Source organism: Dermacentor albipictus, chromosome 1, assembly GCF_038994185.2.
Source record: "Dermacentor albipictus isolate Rhodes 1998 colony chromosome 1, USDA_Dalb.pri_finalv2, whole genome shotgun sequence".
Lineage (NCBI taxonomy): Eukaryota > Metazoa > Arthropoda > Arachnida > Ixodida > Ixodidae > Dermacentor > Dermacentor albipictus.
In genome coordinates this window covers 358,630,207-358,644,575 of record NC_091821.1, presented here as the reverse complement: position 1 = coordinate 358,644,575, position 14,369 = coordinate 358,630,207, and the positions used below count along the sequence as shown (strand labels likewise).

At 45.8% G+C, this 14,369-nt stretch overlaps 1 protein-coding gene across 2 annotated transcripts in view; it reads right to left on the bottom strand.

Moving 5' to 3' along the window:
* The window catches only part of LOC139054597 (zinc finger RNA-binding protein-like), a 94,432-nt gene that overhangs the window by 58,377 nt on the left and 21,686 nt on the right, over positions 1-14,369 (bottom strand). The window contains exons 5-7 of one of the 2 annotated variants that reach the window (XM_070531832.1): positions 11,959-12,105; positions 5,300-5,436; positions 2,417-2,705 (exon numbers count right to left, since the gene is read on the bottom strand). In XM_070531832.1, coding sequence (XP_070387933.1) covers positions 2,417-2,705; positions 5,300-5,436; positions 11,959-12,105 — 573 coding nt within the window. The remainder of the gene's footprint in view (positions 1-2,416; positions 2,706-5,299; positions 5,437-11,958; positions 12,106-14,369) is intronic. The other variant, XM_070531833.1, reaches the window with a different exon arrangement.

Genomic DNA, 14,369 nt, shown 5'->3' with positions numbered 1-14,369 from the left:
AAATGTCGCAGACGATTTTGTTTGCTTCTGCAATTGGCTGGCGGACTAACAAGACCCCGTACAGTTTGTGTGCCTTGGTAGCCAACTGCCATTTTTTAAAGTTGTATCCTTCTACACCTTTTACTGCCCCAGTCAATGGCTGAACATGCTGTCAAGCACAGGGAGTCCAAATATCCGAACAACATTCGGCAAATGGTCCAAAATATTGGTTGTCCTTACTTCAGTTCTCTATGGGGCGAGTGGCACTGCTGTCCAGGTCAGTATGTGCTATGCATTAAAAATCTATCGAATGTTTGCTTGTGCGAGTCTTTGCCGCAGCCTTCTTTAAAGATGGCCTTCCAGATAGAAGACTGGTGTCAAGAAATATATCAATCTATGAAAATGTTCTTTAAAGCTTGTTCTCATCCGACAGTTCTCAGTTTATATCTGTATTTAACTATATTTTGCCCTACACTCTCAGGTACAAAGAAAACTAGATTCTCCGAGCACATTTTAACGTGAAATTTCGATTTGAAATCTCTGCCTCTCAATGCTCCCACCGACAGCAAACGGCATTTTGGCAAGGCTGTGTGACGTCGGTAAATGAGAGGCCACCTCTGTCGTCGGCTTTGAAACAGTTCGAGACCACATCGCAAGTGTTTCTCTGCACGCCCTAGCACCCAATGGCGTAGCAACAAAATTGCTGCTGAATTGTGGTCGCAATTCCTTCACTTGCGCAATAAAAAGCAGTAGCAAACCGCAGAGGTGGGCCAAGACACACATGCAAAAGTGAAGGTGACGCCCGGCAGCCACATGCAGCTATGACGTATTCATAACTCCTGTTATCACTTTTAGTGTTTGCAGCATACAAAAGCCTGGCCTCTGAGACCAGTTTGTTACTCAAGGAAGCCGCTTCCAGGGGTGCCCATTCATTTTGTCACATTCACTGTCACCTGACTGCTTTACGGTTTGACTGCAACATTAAAATTTTCAAATAGAAATTTTCTACTACACCACACACACACAACTTTTACCAGCTTGCTGTGGGAATACATAGGGGGTTTAACATGCACAGACAACTTAAGCTAAAATAAATTTGGAGTCATGGCCCCTTTAGGCAATTTCATTTACAGAGGTTCTACTGTGCGTCCAAATGATCAAACAAATTTTTTTTAAAGCGTTAAATCAGTTTTTACACTGGCATTTTAGAATATTTATTTACTCAGTGCACTTCAGCAAACTGACATCTACATGAAGTGTCACAACAATTGAGTCACTTTGTGTGCTCCATGTCTGTCAAAGGCTTGTGTGCATGTGACAATGCTGCAATGTACAGATGGTTTGTGACACAGCTGGACATCTGCAGTTTAGGCTTCATTGCACAGAATTCAGCTTTGAGCTTTCCACCTACACAGTACCTCAATCTTCAGTCCAGTAAGCGCTGCGCTAGCACAGTGTCTATGATGTTACCGCATGAAAGATTATAGGAGCAATCCTGTGCATTAATTGAAGCCTTTGACCATGCACAGTCAGAACAGTGACAGTGCTCATATAGAAATGTATAGCCAGAACCTAGAAAATTCCAGCATGTTCTAGAAACGAAATCCAGCATCTTGGAAATAGTTAAGCAGTTCTATGTGGCTATAGCCCGTGTAATAGAGACTCCAATTAATTTTTCAGACACTATCTCAAGCAACTTCAGTTGAATACGACATGTGACAGTACCTTCCATGTTTCTGAAGGATACTTTGCTCGAGCGTAGTTATGTAAATAGTTTATAGGAACTGAACTGCCACCAAATCTAACCCCTGCTTCCTACCTTTTCTAAGTTGCATTAGAAATGGTCAACCAATCCATTTTTGCCCTAAAGGCTGGCAACTACTTGCGGTAATGATGGATTTCTCAGCCACTGTGTCAAGGAACAACTGCCTCGTGGCAGCCAATTCAAGTGACGAGAACAAGGATCATCAGCACCTTTTGTTCCCCCACTAACACCTTTACATATTTCATTTTGAAGTTCTTTATTTTGCTTCGAGATCCACATAGACAATCACTGTGTACGGTCATCATCAATTTTCGGAAGCGAACTTTCACTCCCTTAAAAGCTCCGCTACTGGCAAGCACTGCAAAGAGCAACCACGTCATTTGTGCTTTCTGTGCTCTTGCTTGTAAATGTTACCAGCTGCTTGCGTCACCCAAATGTGTCCCACTTTAAAAAGAAACTGAGCTACATATTTGAACCTTCAGAACTGGCAATCTTTACAAGCAAGGATAGCTGCCCATGGAAAGCAGCCACCAGGCACAGAAACCAGCATGGGACCACCAGGCTCTACGTGTGCCCCACATAGCGTCCCACCCTCCTCCCGCCCACCACAGCAGAGGACCCATAGGAGGGCACTTCAAACAGGCAAGCCTGGTCTCGCACTGCATGATGTACCTGCCCAGACTGGGCCCCCACGCGCGTTGGGTGTGTGGTGTTGCCAATCTGGTTGTTGCCACCTCGGGAGCGATGCCTCCACCCTATTGGTGGTGGCGGCGGCGGCAAGGGTGGGCAAGGACAGTGGCGGGGCCACCCTACCATGGGTCCTGGGGGCCCCATCATGGGCGGTCCCCACGGCGGCATGGGCCCCATGGGTCCTGGGCCTCGGCCGAAGAAGCGGCAGCGGTCCATTTCATCTTCATAGCGCTGCCGCTCCCAGTAGAGCCGCTCCTCTTCTTCCACCATCCTGGATAAAAGGGGGGTTCCAGCTGAATGTCATTGCTCTGAGAAACACGCTGGGGCCAAATTACATTAAATGATGGCCTTCCTTTTTTTCTTTTCCTGTGCGACACGGTACCCCCATGCAATACAGCGCAGTCCACTTATAACGATATCAAGAACGAAAAATCAGATCGTTATAACCGATCACCACTATATCTGGACTGCTTAAAAATAAAAGCTGCCGAACATACCTTCGTAGCTTCGAAACAAGATTTGCTACTTACGACAAAAAATTGGCGTTTTACAAAGTGGGCTTGAAAAATGAAACATTTATTTATACCTCTAAGCAGCATGTCAAGTGTTAAGCGTGCTGAAACAGTAAGAAATCTGCATTTGTTTTCATGGAAGTTTCAGGTTCACAATGGCGGTGTGCATTGCATCCAGCAGCTGCATGAACACTGGTGGCTATAATTTGGCATGCATGAAATCAGTGAGCGACTCGATCGACGACAGTGCACTGTGTAAATAATGTTGGGGTCGGTGTCAAAGATGGGCCACTGTAAATCTCGTCCTCACTGCCACTGCTGTCGTCACCTCCGTCGCACCACGCCGCCATCTGTGTCACGACAATCGACCCGTCAGATTTCTCGCAGAACAAGGCAGTGCTATCTGCACCCATCGAAGCACCATCTACTTTATCACCAGTAGTGACGTGCTCCCAGAGTTTGGTATTGTCAGCGGCTGCCAATGCATTGGCGTCACACATAGGAGAGTTTTGCCTTGACGTGCAAAGCCTGCTGTTCCCATTGATCGGCATGGTCACTGGTGCCAGCCTTGAATTCTCGATATAATCAGCTCAGTGAGCTCATACTTTGAGTCTTGAAAGATTTGCAGCTTCGTCTCAAGCGACACAGCTTTGCGCTTTGTCGATGCATCTACCACTGCTTCCGTGGTGCATTTCGGCACTCGCTGAGGAAGAGAGGAAGGCTATAGAGAGGGAGAGTAGGCGCAGTTTCCTTTTTTTTTTGTCTCTCTGAACATTCGCCAGTGATGCAAACTCAAAGCAGCTGATGCCATCTTGTGGTACGCTATGCCAACTTGCAATACTCTCTGTTAAGGGGAGCGCAGATTTCACAATTAGTCTGCATGGAAAGAGCCCAAAAGGCAGAATTTCGATCGTTATATTCGGCATGTGGTGAATAACATTGTCGGTTATATATGTCTTTTTTTTTTCTCATAGCCCTAATGCATAAGTTGATACTGAAGTCGACTCATTGTTATAACAGATATAAGTGGACTGCACCGTACTCCCAACTGTATTGACAGTTCTGCTGAAACAAAGAACAAATACTTGTTCATATCTCAAAAAGTACATCTAAAGGTCACTTAAATGTTTGGTAGAGTTAATTGTAGTTGACACCTATGTAATGCGAAGCGTCATGCTAACTGTTGCTGCACAAGAGGCCCGAGATATGCGTTGTCAGTTTTGTGGCTTCGGCAAGATACCAGAATACACCGCCACTTGAGCAAAATATAATGCCGACTTCTTGCCACGTGCAGCAGAGAATGGTGGCCTGTTTGGATTATTACCCATCAAAAGTGTGCAGCATGCTTCCAATGGCACTGTGCCCCACGTGCTGTCAAACATGGGTGAAGATGCTCATTGCAATAGGGTTGGCAGCAACAGCTGCGAATGCAACCCACAAGGAGATTTGCTGGTATCGGAAGAGAAAACCTAGTGCATGTCAGCATTTTCATTTCACATTTTCCGGTGCCTGCTACTCTTGATTGCGATCAGGCGTGCCAAGGCCATTTTCACAGCAGTTTGGCTATGTACTGAATATTGCTGCAAAGAGCGCGTTCTGCTGCAAAATCTTAACCGGTAAGAAAAGAAGCGCGATGGTATTGACGCATAATTTATTTTTTCTCCTTTGAACGCAAACGTTGGCGCCGAGAAATTGTAGGAAACAGGATTGTATTAATGAGGTAATAACCCAGGAATTGAATCATCTAATTTCCTTATCCCCATGGCCCTTCCGAGTTGCCAATACACACTTGAGACATCACACACAGCAAATAGGCAATGTCATTTCCCTGGCAATTTGTTGGAAAGGCATCCACTGGAGTTCGTAAACCTACTAGGCCTGAATGCAGCCTTTAGCAGAACCTGTAAAACAGATAATGATTTATCCAAATTATCCTTAGAAGCATTTAGTGTACAGTATAGGAGTTTCAACATTATCTGAACTGTCATCTCAGTCAGAATGTTCGGTAAACCTGCGAAATTTGGAACATTCTTCAACCCTCATTTTCCTGTCTAAGCAACACATCAGGCAAGCGCAATTCGGCACTCGCATTCTATGTGCCTAAGCACCTTCACATCTTTAACTTGATGTTGAGGTGCTTCTCATTTGGCTTTTAAGCAGCAAGCAGGCTTGAATGCTTGCTGTACTAGAATGACAATGCACTAAAAAAGTGACTCACACTACAAACATGGCAATTTGCATTAAGAACACGTGCCGAATTATTTTATAGAATGTACAGCCAGGTAGTTGTACCAAGCTGCATGTGATACTCATGTATGACAACAGCAATCACAAGCTATCTTGGGAGACAAACCTCATCTCTGCTCTCCACCGATCCTCCTCGTGTTTCCAGAAGTCCTCCTTCAGCTGTCGTCGAAAGCGCTCCTCTTGCAACTTCCGCTGACGAAGGCTTGGCTTTATGTCGACGACAAGGTCAGGGTTCACTTTTTTCTGGAAAGAGAACCTGTGCTTGTACTACACTCTAAAACATGATTACACCCTATTGCCACACAACAATAAACATCATCTGTCTTGTCCGCATTTCCTTTCTTTAACGCTGTGAGCCTGGTACTTCCCAGTAACGAATGGCATGCGCGTTATCAGCATGACATAGCATTCCCAACAGAAAAGTAGAGGACGCAGAGTTTTCAAGAAAGGAAACGCAAGCAAGGCATATGACGATTGTTGTGTGGCAGATATACACCCCAAAAGGTGTACTTCTTGTCTAAGAGTGTAGCATAGAAAAGAATGCTTTTCATGACAAATAAGTTTTTGTTAAAGTTGCCATTCAAATTTGTGCCCACCACTCATTAACTGCATCAACTCTACTGGCTTACTTCACGCAGCATCCATTCTACAATTATGCCGCACAGGGCGCACATTTATTTTGAACCTATCTTTATAATGCATAGTGTCACAATGAGAATACACGGAACAGGGAAAAGTTTCAAAAATGTAACCTTTATGTCACTGGTGATGGTATGTTTTCTTCAATTATACATGTGTGCATCCGCAGTCTATCACAGTACGAGCACCAATACGTCTAATAAGTGTACTGGCAGGTCTTTAGAGCTATCTCGGACATGCCTGTGGCGGTTTGAGCCATTGGGGCAGTAATAGGCATGCATTCATTTTTTCAGACTGCCCGATTTTTCTTACGATTTCACAGCCCCTAAGGAGTTTGAAAAATCGGACGTTGACTGTAATTTGTAAATACACGTGAATAAATCTTCTGAAACTTCCCACTCATGTGTTAGCTTAAGGCACATGTGCCACTGCAGGTAAGTCCTCCCTTTAGCTTCCTTTAGATCAAATTTTTAATTGAAAAAAACTTTCGGGACCCTTCGAGTTCAAATTATTGGGATTCAACTGTACTTGGAGGCAAAGATTCCGGACGAGTAGCCTGAAGGTTTGGCACATTACTGTGCGTGCCGCAGTTGTCACAAGAAACTTTTCTCATGCCCAAGCTTTTGGTCAAGTTGGTGTAGGTATTCTTCCAACAAAGATTGCGCGATTCACACCTTGGAGGGTTTTTACTGCCTTGAAGCATCTCGGGTTTTTTTGCTTTGCCGAATACAAGTGGCAGTTTTTCTGCATCTAGTGCGTTGGCACTGACCATCACTGTAATCCTTTCTTTGCTGTGCTTAAACCCCTGTGCAAGATTAAGCCGAAAATGCGAAGGTACGATCAGGCAGCATCCTGAAAAATCGCCCTGTCTCCTCACAATTAAACATGTCCAAATGAGCATATTTTTCTAGCAGGGACTTGTTTGGTTACACGGTAGACGGACATAATGGCCTTGTCTATCACTCCACTTTCGCCACACACTTTCTTGAATTCCCATGCTCCTTAAAGCCACGAAGGCCAAATGTCTCGGCTTTCTGCTTAAGCAAATCTCCCGACAAGGGCAAATTCTTTACCAGTACTCCTTTCAGCTATAGTTCTAGAGCCTCTTCAGCAGATTAAATTCTTTTGCAACATCAACGTGGGTATGTCCCCTCTCCATTAGCTTAATAGCCATATTTTTCCCAATGTCAAGGTCCCATACTTTCGACATTTCTTCACACCACTGTCTTGCGATGGCAACGGAGGTGGCACCATGGCACCGTGCACACAAAATTTGAAGCCGCATGCACACACGAAGCTGCACACTATGTCTCGAACGCACACACTACATTTGACACACCATGTGAGAAATCGCGACCGGAACAGCCGAAACAAAAAAGCCGCATCCGGCAACAAGCAATCATGATGAAAGTGCTGATTGAAAAAAAAAAAAAAAATGCTGTTCCCTGGAGCGTTTTGTCAGCCAAGGAAGAGCGGGCATGGCCTTCGAGACTGGAAGTTGGCACAGGCTCCCTGCTGATAGCATCCACCTTCCCATCTTGGAAGCTAGAGAGGGCCATTTGAGGCCAAACCTTGCCAAGCTAGCAAAAAAATACAACACGTTGGCCTCCAAGATCGGGCAGTGTTGCTCGGAACAAGCAATTTACACAGAAAATTAAAACTTCGGAGCCTAAATTCGTCCAAAAAATCGGTCGTGAGAATGCATCAGCTCTATGGGAACCTTGACTGTGCATTCATAAAGTCTGAAAAATCTGTTGGCAACTGTATTTGATTTGAACCTCCTATGTATTCGGTTTAAGAGACTACTATTACAAACATTCAACATACAAATACAGTAAAAGATTGTTAATTCTGAACTCGTTAATTCAAAATTTCTGATAATTCAAGTACCCGCTGCGGTTTGTACAGCAATGTATTGAAAGCAATATGCAACACATCCCGCTAATTCACACTGAAATCAACACTGTCACCGATAATTCGAACTCCGCACCATCGTGGATGGGGAGAGTGCTAGTGCGTGGGAGCACGTTGACAATGCTGGCGTAGCCGCACGGCTTTGCTTTTTTTTTTTTATGTGCAGCCCTTTGTTTAGGCCTGACTGGAGAGAGATGTGTTTGCGCCTGGCCAGGCATGGCCAACACCTCTGTTGCAGGTTGCTTCTCTCCCGTGAAGTTCCGCACAATACTCAAGCGCGATGAAATCGCCGCTGCGCGTCTTATGCCGCACGTGCGAACGAAAGTGTGAGAGGGTGAGCCGAGGTACGCGGCTCAATGTCCCGTGTGCAAGCGAGGAAGGTGGGGCGGCAGCGCGACCTTTCCTGTCGCGCGGGAGGCACATGGGTGGGGCGGAAGGAGGGAATGAGGGGGGGGGGGGTTCTGCTTAGGGGGGAACGCGGGTCTTGAAATCGCGAAAAATGGTCAAAAATGGCAATTTTCAAGAATTGCGTTTTTGAAGTCTTTAATGTGCCAACTATGCCTCTACAAAATATTATGGCTCAATTCCTACTCGAAGTATAAAAAAAAACGGCAATTTAGAAACGTCGGTGAGCCGAAATTGAACGCCAAGCGCGAAGGTTTGCCTCATTTTTAAGCTGCCGTAGCTCCGCGCGACGCGAACCGATCGGCGCCATCGTGGTCTCGTTTGAAAGCTGGTTTCCCGCTCTCCATTCTGGCGCCCCTAGGCACGCTGTAGACCCTCGTGCAGCGGAGCGTTTGGCACCCCAGGCACCCGTTCTCAAGCGCGAAATCGTCGCGAGACAGCCGCTGATTGGGTGAAACGGGCGCCTCCCCGAGGCGCAGCCCTCTGATTGGCCGTGACGCATGCTTCGCCTGCTGCGGCCCCGCGGCCGCGTTGTTCGCGTCGTCTGCTTTCGCCGGCGCGCACGTCATTTTTCGCATTCCTCTTTGTTTCCTAGTATTTTTCGTTCTGCCTTTTTCTTTATCGTTCTTGTAAATATTTTGGCTATTGAGTCGCTTCTTTTATCCACGAATTTCTTGCTTTTGCGTGCCTGGTGTCTTTGTTCCGCGTGTCACGATGGCGCGAGACGTGCGCTTGAAAGCAAGCACGCGAAAAGCAGTCAGCAAAAAGAGGCGTGCATGGAATAAGAAGAGCGCTACATTGTCGAGAACTACAGCTTCGGTGATGCCGCAAGCTGCTGTGCCCTTGCTGGATGCGGCTGGACTGAGCTTGCTAACAACAGCTTCGCCGGTGGACGCGGCTGGACAGTGCCGATCGGTGTCAACTTCGGTGTTACCGCAAGTCTCTGCAGTGCCGGTGGATGCGCCTCGACTAAGCCCGTCGAAAATGCCAACTTTTGAGACGCTGCAAGTCGCTTCGAATTCCGTGTCGTAGGAAGCGGCCGCCGGCTGACCTAAGCCTAACGTCGATTTCGGCGTTTCCGCACGCCACTTCGGTGCCGACGGACGCGGCTGAACCGAGCTCGCGTGCTCAACGCTACAACACGGTGTTTTGCGTGGAGTGCGCGGGGGGTGAAAAGTACGCAGACAACATTAAAACTTCATTGGCGAAGAAGTCCGCGACTTCCCTCAAGTTCGAGCTAATGAACGTCGGCACAGCAAGTCAAGACGACTTTCTGAGCTTTTTTTTGTCAAGTGCCAATGCAATACAGAGGTTTTCACAATCTTTACATGAACAGATTTCTGTGATTTTGGTGTTATTGTGTTCAGCAATGACTGGACTGCATGCTAAAGCATAAAATTTTTCCATGTGATAGGTAAACAAAAGTGGCAGAGTAAGCAAAACTTTGAATGCAATTTTCTCAGCTTTGCTTTTTCGATCAAATGCCTTTGCCTTACAGAACTTTTCATAATGTTTGCGTCAACTGATTTTATTGAATTAGGTATCATTTTTTTCAGTAAAACCTCAGCTACATCCTAAAGCTTTCTATTTCTCATTGAACCCAATAGACTAGCAATTAGGTCAGATGTAAGCTAATTACTCCTGCATTGTTTTTTTCTTCCTACTTTGTTATTCATTCATGACCTATATGATCACCGTTTAAAAATTTCTTTAGCATTAGGATGTGCAGTGAGCCCTTGGAAATGACAGCTATTCTTTGAAACTAGTTTTTTTAATTAAGAAATTATCATAATGGCCCGTAAGAAAAGACCTATGTGGGATACATTATTTTGCAATATCTTCATTTCTAGATGAGATATATAAAATCTGAATATATATTTGGGATCAGCATTCAAAGATATATCTGCATGCCAATTTTCAGGACGATGTTAAGAAATAAAAAAAAAGTTTTCAAGACCCTCATCCCCTATTAAGACGCGGCCATGTGGTCGTCGTATCTTGAACGCAATCTGCGACGCAGCCGAGGTGCGCGCCCGCATGGGCCTAATCTTCAAAGTGATCTGCGATGTTTGCAGAGTGCACATAGTGCCGGTAGCTTCGCATGCTATGTGCTTTCTACGTTTCATTCGCTCTCTGCTACTGCCGCGATTCCTCCCTCCAGCGTTTTTCAGCGAGTTTCCGCAATCATTGAGCAAGATGTGTTCATGTTTACCTGTGTGCGCGTGACACCGTACTTGTTAAATTAGCAAGCGAATGTTTGCAAGTTTATAAGGCCGATAAAACTATCATTACTCCCCCATATAGCTATCTACTAATTTGCTATCACAATCAATGCTTCACTTTTTGGGCGAAACTGCGACATTTCTTTTCGACGAAGGTGCGGTTGGAGCAAGAGCCATCTCGAAGTCGGGCACGTCGGACCATGTCCGGTTAAGTTGGCTGCGCCAGTGCTTCGAAGTATAGACGTTCACGCCAACGTGACGTAGCAGGTGCGCATGCTCACGTCCCGTCGGACTATACACGCGCCTTAACCGAGTGTTTTTTTTCTGTCAGTTCGAATTTTGTATAATTCAAATTTTTGTAGCATCACTGCAGAATTCAAATTAAGCTTTTACTGGAAAGTATTGAGTATGTATTTTAACTACCAAGTTGCAGAGGTAGTTATTTTTATAACTACGTCCTTTCTTATGCCCTATTCACACTGGAGTCTTTGGCGTCTACAGCAACAGGAAACCTGTCGCTCAAGCGACACATTGTTCACATTGCTTACCTGCCACGCCAGTGGAGCAGTCACCTGGGCATGATATTTTACCACTACCACCATTTGCCAAGTATGCACTCAGCTGCACAGACACGAGGTCTCCTGGATATCCCCACACACCTCACGCTTTCTCCGCATATGTAGTTCGCCTTTTTTTTTTTTCGTGTCAATTGCGAACACGAGCCCCAAGAGAAAAAAAAATGCTTCTGGGCCTCCTGGCAAGCACATTTTTGGCTAGGCTTCAGAAGCAGAAGAGGCAGTGCCAGCAGCAGTAGGTCTGGTCTGCTCTGTAAGATGACTTAATTCTGATTGGTGTCTGGTGAAAGATCCTGGCAACAATGGTGCTAAAAAATCTGTATCGAACCAATCAGCATTTTTGGCAGACCTTGCTGTCACTGAATTGTACAAGCGAACCTTGATATAATGAAGTCGGTAAAATTGGCAATTTGCTTCCATTATATCGAAATTTATTTGTCTTGCAATTCGACCTTTTATGCAAATAAGTACAGTTGCCGATGGATTTTTCTTACGCGGACAGAGGCTGTGAAATTATCGGGCAATATATATATATAAAAAACGCAAGCTTGAATGAGAAAACTCATTTTGATAAATTTGGGAGTCGGCGACAAATGAAACTTTTATGCTATGTATCCCAACGATATCTTCACATTGGTGGTACGAATTAAGCAAAGCCAGCCACGTTTTGCATGAACTCCGCCCCTGTGGCTGATAGCGTCGCCCGCAGTGGGACGCTGCCATCAGGAAAAGCGCCGGCAGTGGGGAGCGAATGCTTCATATGCCTCTAATTCCAACAGGTCACCAAACGTGCCATACCCTCTCGGCACTTTACCTCTAAAACATGGTGCGCAACTGCATATGCACTCAGCCGCACTTACAGCCATGCGCAGTCATGGTGGAGACGCGCGCTAGAAATCGAGATGTGAGCCAACACCTCTCACCCCTCCATTTTTCATATTTAGTGGCCAAGTGAGTACATTCTTACAATGTCAAGGCATTCTTACTAAACAAATAAAAGAACTTCATACCTTATACTGGAGGCGATGCCGGCGACCTTTCATGTGCATTTCCTTGGCATTGGGGTCATTGAAACGGCACTCGCACAACTTGCACTGGAAGCTGATCACCTTGCCTTCGTCATTGCGCATCTCCTCAATGTAGTCCTGACCAACAGGCTGCACATGGCAAAAGAAGAAGCCCCCACTGCTCAAGAGAACTGGAATGCCACTCGCTGCTTTGCAGAGGCATATCACCTTAAAGCTTAGATGTTTCACTACACATTCCATATCAAGAGCAAGAACACAAAGTGGTAAAAATTTCAGTAGGAAGATTGCAGACAGCACAACGCACATGATGTAAAATGATCAGAGTGCAACAGACAAACGCACAAAGCGAACACAGAGCTAGAAACCGCAATCTATGTTCAGCTGCGCTCAATTTTATGCTATAAATTACCAACATGCCCAACTTTCAACCGTTAAAATGCACTAAAATAAGGTACAAATACTTAGGTGCTCATAGAGTGCATATTCTGCTCGTTACTCCCCCAAAAAATAACACAACCAAACTATATGTCAAGCCCTTGCTCGAATTTTTGCCAGTCCATGCACCAAGAATATCGAGTACAGGCTATTCGTCTATGTAGTCTTAGACAACAAATGAGCGAATTGACCAAATAAACCATGTGCAGTTAACTACAATGAGGCTAATAATTTTTTTTTTTTAGCAGCGAGGTACCATAGCATCCTAGATCACAGGCATCATGCACCAGAGATGAATTGCCTCTGTTCTGAAACTCTCACCTTAAAGCAAGGGGTTGACTTATACAGTCAATACCTGGTATATCAAGCTCAAATTTATTGAATAATCTTTTGTAACATCCCCTTGAAAATCTCATGCAAGTATAGCATTGTATTACGCATGTATTGAACTGCCATTCACTGCCACATTCAATATACTGTAAAACCCCGCTTATAGTACGAGGTGAAATTTATGGGATGCGAAGTGGAAAAAAAAAAAAGTTTTATCCGCGTATAATACGAGTTAGAAAAACTCGAGGAAAACATTTATTTAAATTTCACTGTGCACTTCAATCGCTGCCTTGCTCAGCTGCGCTCTCTTCGGATAGTTCCTTGTCGGACCCAGAGGTACTCATCCTCTGTGCCATCTAGTGCGTTCGAGATGCCGCACTTCTTGAATGCGCAACACACAAGATCTTCTGGTATGCTGGCCCATGCGTACACAATCCACTTGCACAGCATGGCTGGCGAAGCCCACTTCAGCTGCACGGTCGGTGTCACTGCAGGCTCACCTGAGCGCATCCAATCTGCGTAACACCGCTTGACCGCGTCGTTGAATGGCTTGTTCAGGCAAACATCTAAAGGCTGCTGCTGAGACGTCATCCCACCCGGGATAACGACTTGTTCAGTGCCGGATTCACGCAACAGCCTCTTCACTGAGTCGGCCAAATGGCAACAAAATGCGTCCAGCCCGAGGATGGACGGGAGCGACAACAGTGCGCTGGGCTACCTACACCAGAGGGACTTTATCCAGTCAAGCACAAGATCCTTGTTCATCCAGCCTTTCTCATGGCATCTCACAACCACACTTTTTGGCAGCTCCTCACCTTTAGGCACTGTCTTGTGCTTGAAGACGACATAGGGCGGGAGCTTGTGTCCATCCGCCGTGCACAACAATGTGACGGTAACTCGCATTTTCTCGATGCTAGTGGACCGGACAAATTTGTTTAGAGCCCTTTTCGTGCATGGTGAGGGGCAACGGCATGTCCTGATAAACCGGCATTTGTTCAGCATTCCCAATTTGCCCTAGCTGGAAGTTTTTGGACTTGCACAGCGAAATAATGTGGCACTGGAAATCCACAAGCAGCTCTTCGAACGATACTGGCAGCTTTTGCGAAATCAAAGTTCGGCGGCGTAAGGAAAATTGAGCACAGCACATGTAGCGATAAATCCAGCGCTTGCTCGCTTTGAAGGCGGAGCTAGGTAGCCCTTTTTCTCTTTCATGCTCCTTAGCTTTTGCCAGCATAAGCTTCATGCTCACAGCTAGATACGTGGCTCGCTGCTGGCATACGAGCTCCGTCAAGGCGAGTTCGATTTCCGGGAATGTCCCACTCTTCGGGCCGCGAAAGCTTCTTCACGTTCCGCTGCATGCAAAAAGGGCTTCCTTCTGTAGACGCCAAACCGCCTCCCGGCAGCACTGTTACCAATGTCCTGTGCGGCTAAAATAACCTTTCTCTTGAAAGCAGCCGAGTACTGTTTTCGTGGTCCGTACATCTTGGTCCTTCAATGTAGAATAAAAAAGATGCACTTTGCGAAGCGTGGTTGGCACATGTGCTGCCAAGGTGCGCACTCAAAAATACAGAAACGATGCTGTAGTCACACAGCACTAACGAAACCAAACCGTAGCCATGCAGCAATAA